Source organism: Perna viridis, chromosome 7, assembly GCF_037379345.1.
Source record: "Perna viridis isolate PV_CMFRI_1.1 ecotype Kerala chromosome 7, ASM3737934v1, whole genome shotgun sequence".
NCBI lineage: Eukaryota > Metazoa > Mollusca > Bivalvia > Mytilida > Mytilidae > Perna > Perna viridis.
Window position 1 is genome coordinate 17,986,785 of NC_142451.1, and position 20,943 is coordinate 18,007,727.

General features: G+C 31.0%; 1 protein-coding gene across 1 annotated transcript in view; it reads right to left on the minus strand.

Annotated features, from left to right (window-relative positions):
- The window catches only part of LOC148611618 (gamma-aminobutyric acid type B receptor subunit 1-like), a 73,786-nt gene that overhangs the window by 6,637 nt on the left and 46,206 nt on the right, over positions 1-20,943 (minus strand). The window contains exons 2-10 of the mRNA XM_088592345.1: positions 17,800-17,934; positions 7,288-7,458; positions 5,910-6,011; positions 5,358-5,423; positions 4,796-4,993; positions 4,278-4,417; positions 2,189-2,294; positions 1,249-1,312; positions 131-208 (exon numbers count right to left, since the gene is read on the minus strand). Of these exons, the coding sequence (XP_088448471.1) occupies positions 131-208; positions 1,249-1,312; positions 2,189-2,294; positions 4,278-4,417; positions 4,796-4,993; positions 5,358-5,423; positions 5,910-6,011; positions 7,288-7,458; positions 17,800-17,934 (1,060 nt within the window). The remainder of the gene's footprint in view (positions 1-130; positions 209-1,248; positions 1,313-2,188; positions 2,295-4,277; positions 4,418-4,795; positions 4,994-5,357; positions 5,424-5,909; positions 6,012-7,287; positions 7,459-17,799; positions 17,935-20,943) is intronic.

A 20,943-nucleotide genomic window follows, 5' to 3' on the forward strand; every position in this document is an offset into this window, starting at 1 on the left:
ATATGCATGGTGCTGGGGACTGAAAAATAATACAATGTGGACTATCATCAAGCTATTCTAACTGATGAAACATGTAGAAGGCCTGTTTGATTTATGCACCTATCATACATATTAATTAGTTTAAATTTACCTTTCCACTTTTCAGAGTTGAACCATGTAAAGTTGTCTGAATTGAAGTCATAATAACCAAGTCTCCGATAACTTCCATCTACAGTATAAATATCCTTCAAATGTTATTTGTACTAAGAATTTCCTTTTCCTACATAACGTCCTAGAATATAACGCTTTCAAAAGACAAAAATCATATTTTCTACAGACAGAATGTTGGAACGAAAATAAATTATCAAAATGCGAATTACAGGTAATTTTACAGTGCTCAAAGTAAAGTTTTTTTCTCAAATGATAAAATCCATTTCCACACCACCATTGTTGGTGTCAATTGTCTAAATTTAAGTTCAAATTATACTATTGGTTTATACTTTTAATGTTACAAATTTCTCTGTTACACAATTGTTTAATGTTTTGATGAAACTAGGAGGTTTCAGTGTCGGCAATCTTTGACATCTGACCGAAGCACGTGCGATCAATTCCATACAAAAAGGGATAATAATAATACACCGGAAATAGTTATACATCGGACAGAGGTTAAAGCAGTATAATTCCTTATACCAACGATTTATTTGAAAGCTTTAATATGAAATGGACTTTAGATAAACTTCCGCTTTTCTATATTTACAATGTTTACAAAATTTGATATAAGTTTCTGACAATTTAAGTACCTATCTATATAAAATTCAGACACTGCAGTGATAGTAGTGATTCGTGGTACAGAAAAAACCCACCGAACAAACGATGGTTTTCAATCTACATATCCATGTTTTTACGTTACTAAAGTCCTTTTTGCAAAGATACATGTATTTGTTTTAGAAACCTATGCATTAATTTCCCACTTAGCTTAACCAAATCAAAAACAATCAATCTTGCAATGTTCAAATGTTTTATGTACAATCTAAATATTTTAAAAAAAATAAACAAAAAGACTCGTTACGTATGTTGTCTGAATTAGAGAAATAAAAGTACATAATGTGGGTTTTTGACGTGCATGAATCATCTCCTGTCAAATTTTATAAAGACTGCTTCTTAAATATTTACAAGCCCAAGTACAAGATTTCTTTTAATACACCCTTCCTTTCCTTTTTACTAAAACTGCCGTTAAGTGCAAAAGTCGCGTATACTTTGTGGACTTACTTATCATTTGCTCAATTTGTGTCCATGCTATTCTGTCTCCCTGTGATGAGAACGCAACATTTCCCTGCCAAGAAAAACAAAATCATTAAATTATTTTCCATTTATCTCGAAGAGAGACAATGTTTTTCGACAAAACAGATGCCTTTATGAAGTTATAATTATAGCGAAATATAAGGGCAATACAAACAGAGGTAATATTTGTCTAGAAGGTGGAATAATGACCAATTATGTCTAATTGGTCTCCTCTTATGGCAACCAGACATATCCATAATTGGAAAACACAAAGGGCAGAGAAATCAAACAAGCAATAGAACAATGTTATTACGCTTTAATGATGTCTGAATGTTATAACCTTGATAGATGAGATTAAACCTTTGATGCTAAACCTAGTTTAGATTGACATCTAGTCTTCAATCACTTGCACAATGTTAGTATGACGTATATAAGAATGAAATGGAGTTTAAATAAAAAAAATGACGTAACATTACACAAGATAAAATGACGTCATATTTACAGTAGGAAAGAGTATATTTTTGTTGAGAGACACCTAGCATTTGTCACTTACGTCTCACAATTGAAATGAGCGAAATTATCGGCTTTTATATTGCTAATACTGTTGTTGGCGTTCCTTGGAAAGCAGCTGACCATAATCCCTGTAGAGAAGCCTGCATATTTGTTTTCTTTAATTTTTTTTGTGTGATCTTGATCGCTTGACCCTCGGGTTAATAATATAATGGGTTACCAAATCATATTTCATCGCTTATATACACTGCACACGTCAACTTTGCACCTCTTCACCCAGTAAACAGTTTAAAGAAAACAAATCACCCGTTTGTTTGTTGTATTTTTGTACAAAACATAATCTTTCTTACTTTAAAGCTTTTCCTAATCACACATTCCCATGATAAAAATACAATCACAATATTCCAACCATACGTACAGAAACACCGAGGAATCTTGTGTTATTCATTGCCGAGTAGATTTCTCTTGTTATGTCACTTCCGTAATAATTGAAATTCTCTAGCGATTTTCTCTGATCAGCTAATCTGTAAGAAAACATTGTCCTGTTTATTGCCAATGATGACCACTGGGTCGGCCAAATCTAATTTGTTGTGAATTTAGATCGTGAATTTGGCAGTTTCTCGGGTTATATGGCCCATTTCATTATTATTAAACATCAGCTGGGATTGTTAAGAATTATTCTAACTGTCATAGTAAATATCACTGCAAATGATCAACGGTTCTGATTTTCAAACCAAAGCAAAGGACCAGTTTCGGTATAACACTATTTACTCTCATTAATTTGCAGTTTGGGATTTTGAAGTACTCTGATATAGAATACAATACAGTTTCAGTTCTGATGAATATTATAACAAACATGCAATGAATATTTGAAATTAATGCGTTAAGCTCTGTTCGATTGGACAATGCATTATATTAATAACTTTGAAATATTTTTTTACCGGCGCACCTCGTCCATGCTCCCAGTTTTTAGTGGAGTTGCTCATTTTGCTTTTGTTACTGTGTGTGTATGATTTTAGTTACTTTATGTTCTTTGTTGTATATGTCTGTTTTCCATGTCTAGTCTTTGTCCCAGGATTACATTCTTTTGATTACCGCTATAACCTTGGTTCCCTTCATTACTCTTTGAAATGATGAAATGTGAGTTGAAGATAATTAAGCACTACTCAAAATATCGATATCTCCTTTTATTCATTAGTAAAATCAATATACAATTTGTAGCCGAAAAGGGTTTGTAAGACTTGTACTCCATTTATTTTTGATCCGGAATTTCTACAGTTGAAGACATTCAAAACGAAAGGCCAATGTGTATTTAGTTTGCCTTTTCTGAGTACATTGATATGATGCATTGTTATCAGAATGTTATATTACTAGTTATTTCTTAACTTATCATAGCATAGAAGCAGTTAAGCGTCATATTTTCGTCACCGTTTTTACCCATAAGAAGCTTTCGTTGATGAGATTGTAGTCTTTATAAACAATAGTAATCATTTGTCCTTGAAAGTGAGTTAGGAACTTATTATCGCGAATTGTATGGACGAGACTTACAAAGTATTCTTTATCTGTTGATTTACTTTGATTATGAACCAAATCTTTTAAATGGTTAGGCCATTGACTATAAAAGGAGTTAAAGTGTATTTTCCGGTTCTACACTTGTTCTCTGGTGAATATGTTAAGACAAGAATAACACAAAATTCGGAAGTCTTCATTTAAATGTCATTTTGAATATTCGACTAAGAAGATATAATTTGTGTAGAACTCAAAATAAAAAAAAATGTAAATTTACGAAGAGTCTGTGGACATATATTTATTTTTTTTAAAAACATATACACATTGACAAAATTTAAACAAAGTCTATCTTTTTGTTAGCGTATTAAAATATTATGTTTTAAATTAGCATTTATATGTCCATCTGCGCCAAAATTGAGAAAAAAAAATTATTATCCATCCGCCACACTACCTCATATGAACAACGCGAATTTACTTCGCAAGTGTTTTCTGAATAAAGAGGAAACAAATCATATGCGTGAAGAGAAAGTACTTTAAACTAAGAACAAAATTACCCTATTCATGCTTAAGAGTTTGAGGAAGATGTGTCTATTCTTGTATTAGATAATTACATGTCATTTGTTCTACTGATAAAAATGTGTTCAGGACATTTGAAGCATGCTACGTGCATTTAAGACGTCATGTAGGCTCTGAAGTGTTTATTTGAAACTTTGTTTTTTAAAATTTGTTTACTCCACAGATAACAATATTTCCTTTCAATCAATGATCTACGTCACAGTGTTGTGACTTCCTGAATTTAAAACAGCTTCCTTGTTTAAAAACAATAATTAAGGAATTTCTGAATAAGTTGTCAAGAATTATTGACTCGAGATTTTTAAATTAAGGTTGCTCTGATAGAAAATTGTTAACATTTTTAGTGATTTTATTCTTTAGAAGAATCAGTTATTTTCCTGTGGTTATTCTTCCAATTATCTGATTTTTTCAACAATTATACTTACGACATGGCTGTTCTATTCAATGCCAAAGCTAAAGCCCAGACGGCATCATACGCAAGAGGTGCCTCTGGATATCCCACGACCTGGCTTGTATCGGTATAATTCAGTTTCGCATCTAGTCTTTCCTTGAAGGTTTGGGACGTCTGGAAAAATGAAAAAAAAGGACTATGAACGTAACCCAGTTTTCTCGGAAGAATCTAACTATAAATAATAAAGTTTTGTTGGAATTTCTATTAAATAATTTGGACAGATTACTAAAAGTATTTTAAGGAGTAAATACGGAGTTAGACCACCAGATTTATATAATAATTGCTTATTAAGTATAAATAACGGGTAGCAATTTTTCTTCTTGTTCCAAACTATTTATAGGAAAAATGGATGAAGTTAATTTTTTGCAGTTTGAAGTAAAAACAAAACTTAAAAATAATGGAACTTTACGATGGAAGTTGAAAGATAATGTAAGTGTCATTATTTATTTGTATGATTCACATTGTATTTGTTTTAGATAATCTTTTCCTTACCATTCCGGACAAAGTAACTGTGTTTTCTTGGTGTAATACGACTGCTTCGGTTGTTATATGACCCTCTAGTGCTTCCTTTATTTGGTCTGCGGTACAATTCACTGGCCATTTAGGGTCTTGTTTCTTGTACCAATTATCCGGGTACCACCCAATTATAATCCACACATACTTTTTACCGTACAGTTTCTCTTTGTATGCCTTAAACAAAGCCAAATAACGAACTATATCTATTGTAAGTTAATTTAGTGTCAAGAAAAGACACGTTCACGGTATGGTTTTTACAATTTGTTTTGGCTTTGTCATTTTCTGGGGATATTAGATTTATTAATATTTTTGTCATGATAATAATAATTTACAGAAATGAAGTCATCGTTCCGATTAATTTTAAAGAATGTTTGAGTAAAATTTAGATACTAAAGATTACGAAGATAGAAGCATCAGAATATACAAGAATGTGAAACGGAAAACACACAGTTTAGTCAATACATAATTTACTCCATTCACAAAAACGACATATTGATCATGGATCTCCATTCTTCGCAAAAACATATGTAAAACATACTTGACAAAAGACTTTCCTTGCCATGTTCTCGTAAAATACTCCGATGATGATTCTGGCATCTTGACGCTAAACGAAATAAGTAATGTTTTCTCATTTGTTATGGATTCAAGTCTTCAAAATCTCAAGTAAATCTTTCCACACTTAATTTTCAGCTGTATTTCAGGCTAATAAAAAGTTTATCACCCCTCCTTCCTTTCGAATTAAGGTGTTTTGTCATGTTTTGGGAGACTTTGAACGATTAGCTATTGCGTGAAGATTTTAAATGAATCGCCCTAAATGTAATGGATCAATTCAGAAATTCAATTTCTGTCCTCGCACACAACTTTGGGTCGTCGCAGCGTCTTCGTAATATACGTTTTGTCCAATAAGGAACGTCATGAACAATAGCAATCCCATAATGCAATACAGGTTCTGAATTGTTTCTTACGTTTGCGTGAAAAGAGCAATCCTTGTTTAATTTAGCTTGAATGTTTTTTTCAACATGCACAAATTTCGTAATTCGTACTGAAATCTATATTAAATCTTGTACAAAATACAATATATATAATCAACCTTTAAATTCCTGACAGCATTAGTAGGATCAGTCAGGAAGTTCTGTCTGACAGAGACTTCAATGCCGGCTTTCTTTACTCTTTCTTCCAGGTCTTCTACAGTCTATTTATTATCAAAACACGAAAATTACATTAACCAACTTATTTTATCAAATACCATATTTCCTGCACGAGAATGATTATTATAAGTCTTGGATGCTTACTGTAGGATCAAATTGATGTTATATGATTAAATTGACTTTTGTAAATAGATACTGAAAATCCTTACGGGACAGGAAATGTATAAAATAAGTACGTATTAAAAGATTGTTTGCAATAATTTCTATACATTTTCACAATAACGGACATATATATGACAGTGATAGAACAGAAGGTATTGTTGTTGACATGTTCATACGCACTTGACTGTTCGTTGTTCTGTTTGGAAGAGGAGACGAATATGTAATATTGTTTTAAAAGAAACCCCTTTCCTACAAATGTATCTTGCTCTCAGTTACTAAATGATAGTTCTTTACCGTTTTTGGTTTTTAAATAGTCTCAAACCATCGTTTCCTTAAGGAGTTAGGGTTAGAGACATAACTCTTGAAATCAGTGATATGTTTGTATCATATTCAGTTTCGGCAAAGACTATCAAGCTTTCAATTGAAACAGAATGAAATCAGTCCAAGTTACTTTGATGCTTACATGAGAATGATGTAAAATGCTGAATACAAACGTACAAATGATTTGTAAGAGTTGTGTCCCTTACCTTAGGTCTACCTCTCTAAACCACTTTCATAATTCTTTATTTCAAACTGATGTATAGTAAAATTTTAAAGAAAAAAAGACTAAATAAAAAAGCACACTAGTGACCCATGCCTCTTTATCGGAAAATGATAACTATATGGCAGCAATTAAAACTGGAAAAATGAAAACGTACAAGTAGAATTTGAAGTTTTTCTAGACAACTATATATGGCTTTGATACTTACAAATCATCGACAATTTATATGGGTAAACTTTGTACTGCTTATTACTTCGTCATAGACGTTTACCAATATTGTTTCAGTCCAATGTAAACATTGACATAATTAAATATTGGAGGTAGTAGTCTATCATTACATTACCCTACTTCAATGCATACACACGAGAAACATTCGTGCGTGTAAGGTTCTAGAAAAAAATATGATGACCAGACTAATTATTCACCATGTTCACTGGTAGTACCATTCTTTACTACAACTTCGTGATTTAGATACATCCAATAATGACAATAATTACAATGTAGATGGATTGCAAAGTTAGAATCGAATTCATGTACGTTTACTCGAATTTTTGCAGATTAGGCAAATTCATCAGAAATTGCCGAAATTAGATATCTATTTAAAAAAAACTACTTACAGAAGTGAATAATTCTTGTGTTTCTTGTATAGTAGCAATACGTTTCCAGCCAAATTTTTGACATAGCTTTACACGTGTCGGGTTATGAAGTGTGGCGGACGGGTGTGTTCGGAAGAAGGTAGGAAATCGTTCTCTGTGAGACAAAGCAGGTGAACTCGATCCATAACCTAGCTGTAAGAAATACACAGTTATAACCTGTTAAATACTATTGAAACTCAAGCAAATAAATTAGTAAATTAATCAATTACAATTGTAAATAATATGAATGAAAATGAAAAGTTCCGGAATATATGAATGTATATTTCACTTACAAAAGTCGGAAATATATTTATAGAATAATTAAAAAATAGTGTACATCTAGATATCAATGAAACTAACTAACTTGATAAAGACGTAATTTGAAGTTTTTATTTCAATTCCATTTTTGTGTTTTTCTCATAGGAAGATAAGAAAACCATTTTTGTATAATTAATTGCAACTGAAATATTGAAATGTTTGTCAAAACTAATGAAAATAGAATTTTTAACGTTCGATTAATATCGATTCAAATAGTAACTTCAAAATCGATTTTTTTCTGTGAAACCATTAGATGTGATTTGTATTAGCTATCGATATAGTACAGTTATTCGTTCATTTCTATTTCCAGCAGTGAAGCAGATCATATATAGTAGATGTCGATTCGACCTCATATAAAACAGTTTTGAACATGAACTCCATCACTATTTACAGTCAGGGATCCTCGAGTTAACAATTACTTTAGTTATATAACACTCAGGATCATCGGATTTAAATTACATAAAATCTGATTAGTCAAGGCTTTCACTATGAAAATGAACAACATTGAAGTCTTGTGTAAGAGAATTTTGAACTGAAAAAACACAATTTATAATTTTAACGAAACTTGTTTTATTTAACATTATGAACAAATTATCCTAACAAAACGTTAACAAAATTTTTCAACAACTGTCTGTGTCTACAACTACCTATTTATACCTCACTTTAAAATGATGTGGTACAACACTCGTTCTTTCTCACAATAATAGCGATCAAGTACAACAGGAGCAACTATTATTCAATCTTTTTATGAAATGTAAAAATGATTTAAACAATTGAAATGCAACTGGAATTAAAATGCAATTGAACAAACTATGCAGACATATGATGCCATATTGTAATAACATATTATTTAATAACTGAAAAACCAATTATAAAATTTCAAATCATCCACGAAATTATATAATGATTGATAGAGCATAGTGACGAGATTAGACGCTAAACCTTATACATTAGGCGATAATTTGTTTCCATATCAATACTTAGCCACAACTGCCAGGCAGTGTGATTAAGAAACTCATAATATTGCCTTTTGGAATGACAAACGATCTCAGTTAAAATCTGTGATCAATAATCCTCATACTAGCAACTGCACATTTGTGTATCAAAACCTAATCTGTCTTTATTTTTTTAACGTTAAAATAGCAGAAAATATTTAGTACTTAAGAATCAGAAAACATTTAATGATATAAGATTAGAATGTTTCGGTATTCTATGTATTCATTCTCAAAGGTGTCTAAAAACAAAAGACATTCTTTATCGAATTCTATGTTTAAAAGTGTAAAACAGTGATGGCCGAGCCAGCCAGGCACACTATGAAGTATGTTAAGAAAGACGCTTAACTATGTAAAATTGATCGAACATTAAAAATACCCCCAAAAAATATTGAAATTGTGCATGCTGTTCAAAGTGGTACATGTTATTTTTTTTCGTTCCCGCTAGCATTTGTCCCAGGAATTATAAAAAGGATGGTTTTACACCGTACACCGTTGTTTAGCTTTGGCCTTAAAGACAAAAAATAATAATAATAATAATTAAAGTTATTAAGAAACACACTACATGTTGAAACAATGTTGCTTTCTTGCTATGATTTTTATCAGACACGAAACTTTTGTTTCATGATTGATTCCGTAACAGCTCTAATTTATCACAGTATTAAGATCTAAAACACGATTGCACTCCTTGAAACGCTCTTAGAAGCCAATTTATTAGGATGCCACATTTTGATGTAGTAAATTTTGAAAAAAGCCCGAATTTTTTTTTATTAAAGCTTTCTTACAAAATATAATTATTCAAAAAATATGTTTTCATCCCATCTGAAAAACGGAAATCTAAGATATTTTGATAAAGTTATGGGCGGTCGTCATTCCATTTTTCCAAGTTAGAGTCCTAGCTATGGATCTATCCAGTAAAAACTAAAACAGCTGACGAATACTAAAAATAAAGCAATTAATTTATCTTAAGAAAGCAATAATTTGGAAGCAAGCAGTGATCAAATTCTCAAAATGTTATAGGATGTTACTTTTCCTAAATATAAAGTCTTAAAACCGTTCTTTAATTTTCTCAAGACAAATTTCAACGAAAATTATAACTATCATAAACAAAGGCCATGTAACCGTGATCTTAATGAAGATTAAACTTCCACTGTTAAATTAGTATAACTGGTGTGCAAAAAGAATAAAAAAAGTGATTTATTTCGTACTTGATATTATACAGAAACTATAGCACATTAAATGATAATGTTGAGTTGGTCTTTATTAGATTAACTCACAGGTATTTTATTGACATCGATGAGCATATTTTAAATTCTATCAGACAAATTCCCATGAAATAAATTATCAGGCGTATTGTCTGATAGAAAGTTATAACTTACTTCCTAATTGTTCACTAAACTACCAAATGAAATTCACCATGTGATTGTGACTAAACCAAAGGTAGGCAATGCCTATTCCCTGAATATCAGTGTTGTTTGCGCTGTAAAAGACTGAGGAAAACTTTCTACTGTTATAAACGATCATGGCTTATTAAAGAGAGATTAAAATATCCACGTGAAGTACAAGATCGGAACAGTAAAAAAGAACTTGTTTTTACAAATTATAACGTTAAAATGTTACAGCCGTTTGTAAATTACTAGATATTCATCATCAATGAACATTATTTCCGCATGTTTAAATATGTTGAATAAACAATTTTTCTCGATTCACATGGTCACTATAAATGAGAAGTGCACGTCAGGTAGAACGGTACTATTTATTTCCCATAGGCGACAATAATGAAAATTTTGAAAAATTCACCTCTTTCAAACAATGACGGAGCTATAAACTGACTTTTTTCAGTAATATCTTCATTTCCCTAACTAAAATTGCAACCAAAGTCATAGCATAACGGTCTCGATTCTTTGGTATTTTAAACAGATGATACTTGTCGACAAAGTTCCCCCCTTTTTCTGCGAATGGTACTTACATTTCAAAAACTCATAATATTTATATAAAATGGTTTTCAAAATATATAATGCAATATTTTGAAAGTATAATAATATTAAAGCCTGGAATTAATAAAACATTTTGGGTATCAGCACAGTTTGTACAATTACAGTGTCCGGAAGTATTAAGTAGCGTACACAAAAGGCCAACCTAAAGTAATGAGAAATAGTGCCGTTCTACATTCAAGTGATAATTATAGATAAATGGCATTTCTCATATTGCGCAGCGTATCAACATAAGACTCCCACATCAAACCCGTGAGATCTGCTAGAGGCCTGATTTTGGTCGAATGTTGATGAAAAGTACTATATGGAACTATGCAATGTCATGATTAGTTTGCCATATATTTGAATTATAACAAAATAACTCTAGATGACTATTTCAAGTTATATTTGACTATAATTACTTCTTTGTAAAAAAATCATTTGATTTACAATCCGTACTGGTGACTTTATCATTGACGACGCGCTGATATCAATGACGTTACCGATGACGACAGTCAAATGACCAGTTAACAACCGGGGCTGATATCTGGTTGCAACTTCCGGCGTTATTAAAGGAACAAAAACGTACAAATCAGTTCTAAATATGAAATAGAAAACTTATCACTGAGGTACGTGTGCTAAAGAAAGACATCCTTTTACAAGATAAAAAAGCAAAATATACTTAAGGCGCTTTTCATTTATCCACCTTTTTATAATTAAATTTGATTCTTTACGTTTATGTGATACACAAAATATCCAATATATTTTACAATAGAATTCAGTTTAATTGCTTTTTTTGAACAAACTGGTATATCGTGTTAGGAACTCTTGCGTCAAAAAACACGATAACGTTTTGTGACTTCTTTACACTTGTTGAAGACCTTAAGGTGGTCTTAGAACTGTTTTCTATTTTTCGTAAAATACTTGTTGATTTGTTGTGTTTACCATATCCATTGTTGTTTTTGTTTCCAACATTGACATTTACATGAAAAATTACCATAGGTGTATTGAAGGGGAAACATTAGTTTTTTTTTAAATATAGGTAGATCCTACCTAAAACTTTTAGTAGATATATTTTCGCAAGTTTTCCTCCAAAGATGACCTTGAACGAACACACTGTAAAATTTTAAGACAACAAATATCGGTCACTGAACCTACATAGTTGAGCCTAAATGAAGGCAATTTTGGACAACATTTTTTACATATTCTGTTTCCCTTACTTCTAAAAACCGATAGATAAAATGTCTTAATAATTTGTACAAAGTACACTTATCAGACATCATTTCATATTTCCAAAAGAAAATTTGGGTCACAGAACTTCTCATTACATTTCCGTGGAACATTTTCTCGCAAATTATTTCCCCTTGAAAGATGGTCATGAAATTAATGTTTGTAATTTAACCATATATAAGTTTAGGCAAACTGATCTTAAAAACATACTTCTGTAGGAATTTGCAAGATGACAGAAAAGAACTCTCCGTTTAATAGGTTTGATCTACCTTAAGGTAGAAATCTCGATAAATTTATTTAATGTGATAAGTTTCCTTGAAAGGAGCACGCTGAGGTATGGTTCAATGAGACTTTCTTTTTTTTTGTTTTAGTCTTTGGGTTTTTTGTTTTGCTTATTTCGAAATTTTGTTAATGCGAATATAAATGCTTTAAAGCACAAATAAATGGAATATTTAAAAAACGTACTTTTATTAAAACATTAATATTCATAAGCTGGGCATCAATCATATGAAGTTAAACAAAGTAACATTTACTGGTACTCAATAAACATTATAGGTGATAAAAACTTTAAATAGCTATCAATTTTCCCAACAAAACGTATAATTCCAAGAAAGGGGAAATTACATAGTCTCTCTAAGAAATCTGTTTCAATACATGATGGCAAAATACATAAAGAATCAGGTCTTTAGATAGACAGACTGTAGATCTAATTTGGGAGGCACTTCCTGGTATAGTGTTTTACAACATCAGACCTACTATAAAACCGTATGATAAGAAACTGTTAATCAACAATTATTGTAATATGACGCTGTAAGATAGATTTGAACAAAAAATGGTAAACGTTTGACTTTCATGGCAATAATGCACTTAAATAGCCTGGATAAATATTTGGTATTTTACCAAAGAGTAATCAAGGGAACCAAGATTGTAGCGGAAATCAAAAGAATGTAATCAAGGAACAAAGACCAGCCATGAAAAACAGACAATCACAACAAAGAACATAAAGTAACTGAAATAATACATACAAAGTAACAAAAGTAAATGAGCAACTCGGACTCCACTAAAAACTGGAAGCATGGACCAGGTGCATCGTTAAGGTAAGTGTCCTCTGCTTTTCTAGAAAATTTGCCGAGTTGCTAAAAAAATCAAGTCAACTAAAGATGAAAGGAAAACTATGACACGTTACCAAAAGAACAATGGACTGAAATTCTTTTTTGAACTAGATGTGTTCATCTTATCTTTATAGTTGCTAACGCGTTAATGATAGACGCATCTAATTCCATGAAGCCGATGATAACTATGACATTTAGTGCAGTCTGCCACAATCGAATTGTAAGCTATTCAAACATTACACGTATTTTGATATAACGTGGGGTTTAGAAACATAAAAAGAGAGTTACTCCCATAAAAAAGTTTACTGATAAACGATATCTTAAAGCGATGATATCTGAACTTGAAAAGTATCAGTGATAATAATGTTAAAATCATTTACAATGACTAAAAATAAGCATTCTTTCTTCACAGGAGAAAATTTTATAAAATTAAATTTCGTTTGGCAAAACTACTTAAACTAATTAAAGAAATAAATTTTGGAGTAAACTTTGATAGTATAAATCGACAATTGCTTCAAATTGCTTTAGAACTAGTTCAATCCTTAAAAAAACTTATAAGATAGAGTGCAGAATTTTTGCGCATTGTATTAAATGCGAGTAACCTTGAACAGTGTTATACTAGTATATGGAAGCGATCAGTACTGCGATTTACTACACTTAATATGTCTTGGAATAAACACTCAGAACATTTACAACTTACATGATTAAAACTCTTGCCTAATAAAGTAAAAGAAATTTCCATTTAACAGTAAGAACTGTCAATATGTTGGAAGTCACTTCCTTACATAAATTGTTACACACAGACCGTGCCTAAAAGGAACTTCCTGATAACTTCTTAGATACTTATCAGTTTATTGAGCCGAATCATAAATTACGAGACTAAGATAAAATAACATTTGATTTGTACGATTTACGAGACCAAAAGCATAAATTATTCCTAGTTTATTCGTTTAATTTCAGATCTTAAAAATCAAACCATATTTAAATGCTTTATTTCTTTTTAGCTACTAGTATTTCAATTCTAATCGAGGTCAGTAGAAAATCAATTAGATTAGAAAATGTAAAAAAAAAACCAAAACACTGAAGCTTTATCCCATGAGTTGCAAGTAGTAAAATTTCTCCGTGTGGATTGATTTTGAGTAATTCTTGTATACCATTCATTTCGCGATTTAGATCTTAAATACTTATTAGATTCTTATCTTGATGGTGATGGGTTGCTCCTTGAAACATGTATACAACATACCGAAACATGGAGGAGCAAAACATAGCAAAATGTATACATATTAGGGAAACAAAGATTATTTCTTTCACATATGATAAACTACGTAATAATAAATGTATTTATTAAGTATTAAGTTATTTCTTGTGTCAGGTTACTATTTTTTTTATAACCGCAGTGACCAAAAAGGATACAATTGACAGAATATTTTTATTTTGGTAAACTTTAGGCAGTTCTATTGTCTTTTAAATGCAAGAATTATCAGTTGCTATGGACTCAAGTCTCCAAATTCACAACACTTTCAACTCTTTACGATTGGCACATGTCACAATATTAAACTGAAAATTTTCGGATTTTAATTCATTATGTTTCAGTAGGAAAAGTTAAAATCGAGGCGTATGAGGAACTTGTGTCATTTTATAGTAAAGGGGGGTCTAAATAAGTTTTGATTGGTCAATGATCTGTAATATCAAATTTCAAGGACATTATCAAGTGTCACTTCTTGCTTTACAGGATGCTTTACACTGAGAGTTTGGTGCAACAGAACTTCAACTTTTATCTCTATGCCGGATATTTTATTTCTTTACTAGTTAAGGAAACTTTCAATTAATTTTATATGCAGAGTTGAAAATTAGAGACTGAGCAAATAAAAACTTAAATTACAATTTATCAAGGGAAGCTATACAGCTGCGTTTTGTAAATACCAATGTAGTAGATATGCTTTAATTAATCTTCAGAGTCTAATGAAAAACTGAAGCTCTTGAAGATCATAACGACAGAATTATATTATTAGTTGTCACCAGCAGTATTACCAAATAAAGATATTATAAGGATCACAATTAGCTTGATTGGTGTAATTAAAAATGTTTGATTTCATACAATTTACATTTTGAGTATTGAATTTTTTTCATAATCTTTTTGACGAATATCTTTATTCACAAACGTTATTATACTCTTTGCAGTTAGTGTATAAATGTACAAAGGTATAATAGGTCACAAAGTTGTTGGTAAGATGCAGGTTTAAATCATGAAAAAGTCAGACATTAAAGACATCATCATCACGGGTGTTATGAATGGTTTTGATCATGATCAATTAAATCAAGTTAAAGGGTTAAAAATTGTGGTTCGAATGCCACAAGAACCTTACTTGATGGTAAAAGCCATTTAATTTTTATGGCTAACAAAAACGGATCTGACCACGGACCACGTGAAATAAGTACCCCAAGAAACATTGCATATACGAAGAATTTAAAAAAAGACAAAACAGTGATCAATGAAAATAAATAGGCAGAATATGTTTCCCGAAAATGATTCTTCCTTACACCCAATTATTGTTGTTGAAATAGTACACATTTCAATACAAGTACCAAAATGACAAACTCATAATCATAAATCGGAAAGAGAGATAAACAGTACATGGATTGGCAAATCAATGACAAATCGGAAACAATAAATTGTCATTACGTTCTTTTTTGTTACAGTGATTTCAAGGTGAGTCACTCAAAAACTATGACAGTTTCTGTAATTAATCATGGCACGCATCCTATGATCTTTTTTTGATGGTTGAAAATGTTTTAATTCTGTGAATGGTTTGCCTTAATATCCATATCAGTTGTTGTCGTTGCTCTAATTTAAAGGATAATTGGCAATAAGACGTGTTTTTGTCAGTGATTAACGTTCAGGACGAAAAAAAATGGCTACAATTATGCTACGAAAGTGTAAGTTCTTTTAATGCAATGAACAAGTCTAAACGAAACCCTGAGTAAACCGAAAAACATATCTTAACCAGATTCTTATTGAAGTCCATTCAGTATCAGTGTAAATGCATTTAAATCCAGTGTAAACAGAACACTTGTCTAAAGTGGACAAATTCTACAGTCCAAATGGTGTTCGGTTTTTGCAGTTTGCAGGTTTAACTGAAGTCATACCAAAGTCATACCAAAGTAATACAGAGTACATAAATTGATAGCCCAAAAGACAGTTATTTCGTGTGCGTTGATAATGCTTCGGGCCCCAGAATTTTATCTATACACAAAATTAGACGTGTATAGCCTGCCCAGAATTCTGAGGGTTCCCTCGTCGTTCATTGAAGTCTAATAGGAGACCTTGAGCTGACAATTTTCATCCGGTGAGGTTGCTGTCTTTTTGACATACTCACCGTATCCATTCTCTGTATATTTAATATGAGGGAGCGTCGTGTTTTATAAATAATCCATAGAATATAATTTTAAGACCATGTTTAATAAATCTAGTGCCCATCGTCGGTTTTGCTCTTTTTCGATACACACCATTAAATAACACAACATGAAAATAAAATATTTCATTTAAATTCCCGAAAAACGGATATTGGCATGCAAATGCTATTGCACAAAGAAGTTGGCTTCAATAGTGTTAAAAAAAAAACAAAACAAAAAAAAAAAAAAATAAAAAAAAAAAAAAAAATAAAAATAAATAAAAAAAAGCTTTTAATCAAGATCGACATTTCATGAGCGAAAGTAATAAGATTTTAGCAACAGATATTGCATGCAACGAAACTTTTCAGTGTCACACGTATGTCACTTAAAAACGATGCAAATCTAAATAAATGCATCCAATTCACTTATGCATTACCACATCCAAAATGGCTTTAAAGATAATAAACGCTATACTAGTTTTCAAACTCTGTTTATGAGAATTTGTGGTATTTTCCAGAATCCTTTTACTCAAGTAATTGCCACTTTAAATTACGCAGAAAGTGATGATTATTTTAAGGCAATTTATTTTCCTTTCTGGGAAATGTATTTTAATTCACAGTTTGTCAGTTTCGACAATAATTAGTACGTAAATGATCATCATGCTATAAAGGGGTCAAAACTCTGTTGTTCTAAATCGCTTTTAAACCTCGTGTAAAATATCTTCACCACTACTATCAGAATTTGTCACGACATTCCCCAATTAGTTCATGACGAAAGAAAGATCTGAATGATTATGATTCATCGCAATGTAAAATAAAAAAAAAGTTAATTTTAATCAAGGACAAGCTTAAACACTGATCTGATATATACAAAATTGCTAAATTTTGATGCATTTTTAAGGTGACTTTTTATATGATTTCTCTGATTTGTCGATTCTATCTTTGTTTCTTGAAATTGTCATCATGAACTCGAAGATAGTTAAGGTGTATCCATCTGCACCACAAGAACCGAATTGTGTACCATGTCATTGTTTTTCTTTTCTCTGTTGCCTAGCCCGGATGTAACATTGAATAAACAATTCAGCGAGAGGTTCTGGAAAAGCAGAGGACGCTTACCCTACCGCAGTCTGTCCATGACCGCAGTTTTTAGTGGAGTCTGGGTTGCTCATTTTTCTTTAAGTTGTACGAGTTTGTTTATTTGTTTGTTATTTTATGTCTTTGTTGTGTATATCAAATTTTCATTTCTAGTATTTATCCTTGAAATATATTCTTTGATTTCCGCTCGAATCTTGATTTTTTAGTTATCTCTTGATAACACGCAAAAGAAAATTTTGACAATAGCAAAAAAAAAAAAAAAAAAAAAAAATCATCATACTATTGATAAAAAAAATTCATCATCTTCTTCATCTGTTGTTTGTGTATCAAGGAATCAAAATACGTTTGAAGTAGTTAAATTATTTTAAAAATATAATATTACCACAATAAGGTTCCACATCTTCGCTGCTTGGGCTACAAATGTTGACACAATACTACATCCCGTCAGGACCATTATTTTTGTAGGGTCGTTGTAAAGAAGTTCATATAGTTTTTTTGTTCCAAGACCAGGAAGGCACTACAATGTAAAAATACACAATCTAAATAAAAGTTATCTCGTGGGACAAGAAAAGAGTTCTATTACATATTTCGATGAAATTTTTCTAAATTTTTTTTTGTGAAAAAAAAATCTGATTAATCTTAAAGGTATTGTAATAGTCGTATGTTTCGTTTATAAGAAAAAGTCTGTATTAACACAATATTATTTTGAAAAAAATATTTCTCAAAATGGTACAGACACAACATTTTGAATTCATCACACTACAGTAATGAAAATCAATTCCCCCTTTTTATAAAATTAAAGAAAAAAAAACTGAAACCTTGGATACAGCAGGAAATTTGATAGCAAATCAGATTAAGGAAAACTAAACTCTTTATATCTGGCTGATTTAGGGGTAATTTTACACAATGACGGTCTTTGTTTTCATTTTTATGACAATATTCTGCGTATACCGCGATACTCTTTTCCCCGTTTCTTTATGCACGTAATGCACTTCCAGTTTCTAGGACATGACATCATTATAATGTCTGAAATAGCTGCGATTAATAATGCCTGCAACTTGTCACCAAGATGATATAATTAGCGGAAGTATAACACAGACAACTATAGTAACTCAAAACAGTTCTAATGATAGATAATGACTAGGACATCACATTTTAGTTGCGGCTTAGACGGTAATATAGAATAAAAAAGTTAATTTCTGAATTATATGTTACGTTTGTAAAGACACTAATTTTGATTAATGTCACGCCTGTTTTTTCTGACCATATAATAGTGCAATTGTAAATTCGGTGATAGTTCAAGACCAGACATATTTGTGTACATGAGTAATTTTTAATAAACGCACTCTGTGATATTATGCCTTAGGAGTAGTCAGAAACTAAAAGGTGTTTTTTTTCTAAAAGGACGGCTGTTTAAAGATCAAGAAAAGAAGTTTCGTACTCAACAAAAACAAAATTTTCCAGTAAAGCGTCAGAACTTTCAATTATGTAATTGCCTGGTTTAGAGCAGTACTAGATCAATATCGTATTATTAATATTGAGATATTAACTCTTGTATAACCTTGGTTCTAATAAAAATAGAACAGAAAACCTCAGAGTATTTTACCCAAGACATATCAATAGCAGTTAACATATACTTTTTCTTTCTAAGATAACCAGGTAATTAATTCATTCTTGTGCAAATTCAGTTTTGTCTTGTTAGTCTATAGTCTATAGAGTGTTATATTCACCCTTTTTGACTGATTATCCACAGGTTAAAGTATAAACACAACTAAGCCTAAACATTTGAATTTGTTTTCACTGACAAGTTATGATGTGTATAATGTGACAAGTAACACTGTGTTGACAAAGTACTGTATGGACAAAACCATTTGTACAAGAAATGTGGCAGGTAACACTATATTGATAAAGTACTGTATGGACAAAACCATTTGTACAAGAAATGTAGCACGTAACTATATTGATAAAGTACTGCATGGACAAAACCATTAGTCCTAGAAATGTGGCTGGTAACACTAAACTGATAAAGTACTGTATGGACAAGACCATTTGTACAAGAAATGTGGCAGTGATTTTACCATTCATTATTTGTCTCAATACAAGAAGGAAGTTAAGTAAAGTAAAGTAAAGAATGCCGTCTCAGCAAAAATTGAAACAATGTATATGTAACAACCGTATTACCGAACTGATTAAGTATAGGGCAGACAAAAGGAATGTCCTTTTAACAAATTGTAATATCAAGGTAAAACAGATGGAAATGTGAATTAAACAATTCTATACTGATGTACCTCCCTAATGTAAAAATGAACAAACGAAACCATCTTTTTCATTCCCGTGTTGTTCTTACTGATAATTTCTCGGATGTTAGAAAATTAAAAATTTAGAACTAACCTAGTTATTTTGTAAATGTATTCTAGTTTTCAGCAGACATGGAACAATTATATTATCATATAATTGTTATATTCACATGAAGGTTTGGACAATGGGGTCATTTCTTTTTATAGTACCCTTTAGGAAATCGTTTTTTGTAGTCGAATATTAATTTGTAATCTATATAGAAAACAATATGGCAACCAAACAATAGCACGGGATTAGAATTTCAAAATGGGAAAATTACGTAATTAGTCTTTGTAATCTTATCCCTGTTTTATATCCCCTGCGGATCTTGTCACTCAGTTTATTCATTACATTTTTGCTATTTCCTTATTGAAGTGTCAGATCCTGAATACTTGGATGGGTATATTTTTTAAACAGTACATCGCATTTAGAGTCGAGTCATATCGAAAAAGACAACAAGCAGCAGTTTCGTAGACCAGAACAGTACATTGAACAAGCTAGGCTATAAGCATGTGTTTAAAAAACAAAATGCTGGCGAAGACTTAAGAACAAACATCTCAGTTAAGTTGCCTGTAAAGTTATTAGATAATGTATAGTAAATTAAATATTAAAAAACAATGTATGCTAGATATAAACATTTCAATGAACGTACAAAATATTGAAGTGGAGCAGTTTAAAACAAACAATAAATATTTAGAGTAATAAAGTAAACTTTCATGTACATTTATTTGTATACGATGGGCAATCTCTAAAATATCATCGGCAACACCACAAGCTGAGCAGTAAATTGTCAAAAATATGCCAACCCGTTTGCCTTTTAAGTAATAAACAAAAGTGCTTTCTATCAACTCAAAAGCACATAATGTACATCTAGAGATTAATAAATTTTCATTTTATGTATTAAATAAAGCTTTCCAATCCTTTATTATTGAATTAACGGATGTTGTATATGGTATTACGTTTTGTGATTTACATTAGATGTAATCATAGTGCAGCGAGAATTGACGGGAAATTGTGTTCATAATACCGTATTGGTTTTTGATTACAGACTTTATTTAATTAAGTAACTTTGTGTTAAATTGTATATTGATTTAATTTGTCACATTGCGATAGATGAGTCTGCGAAAATAAATTAGTAAAGATAAAAGACACAAAACGGTAAATTAGAATCTCAAAAGTGTATTTGCCC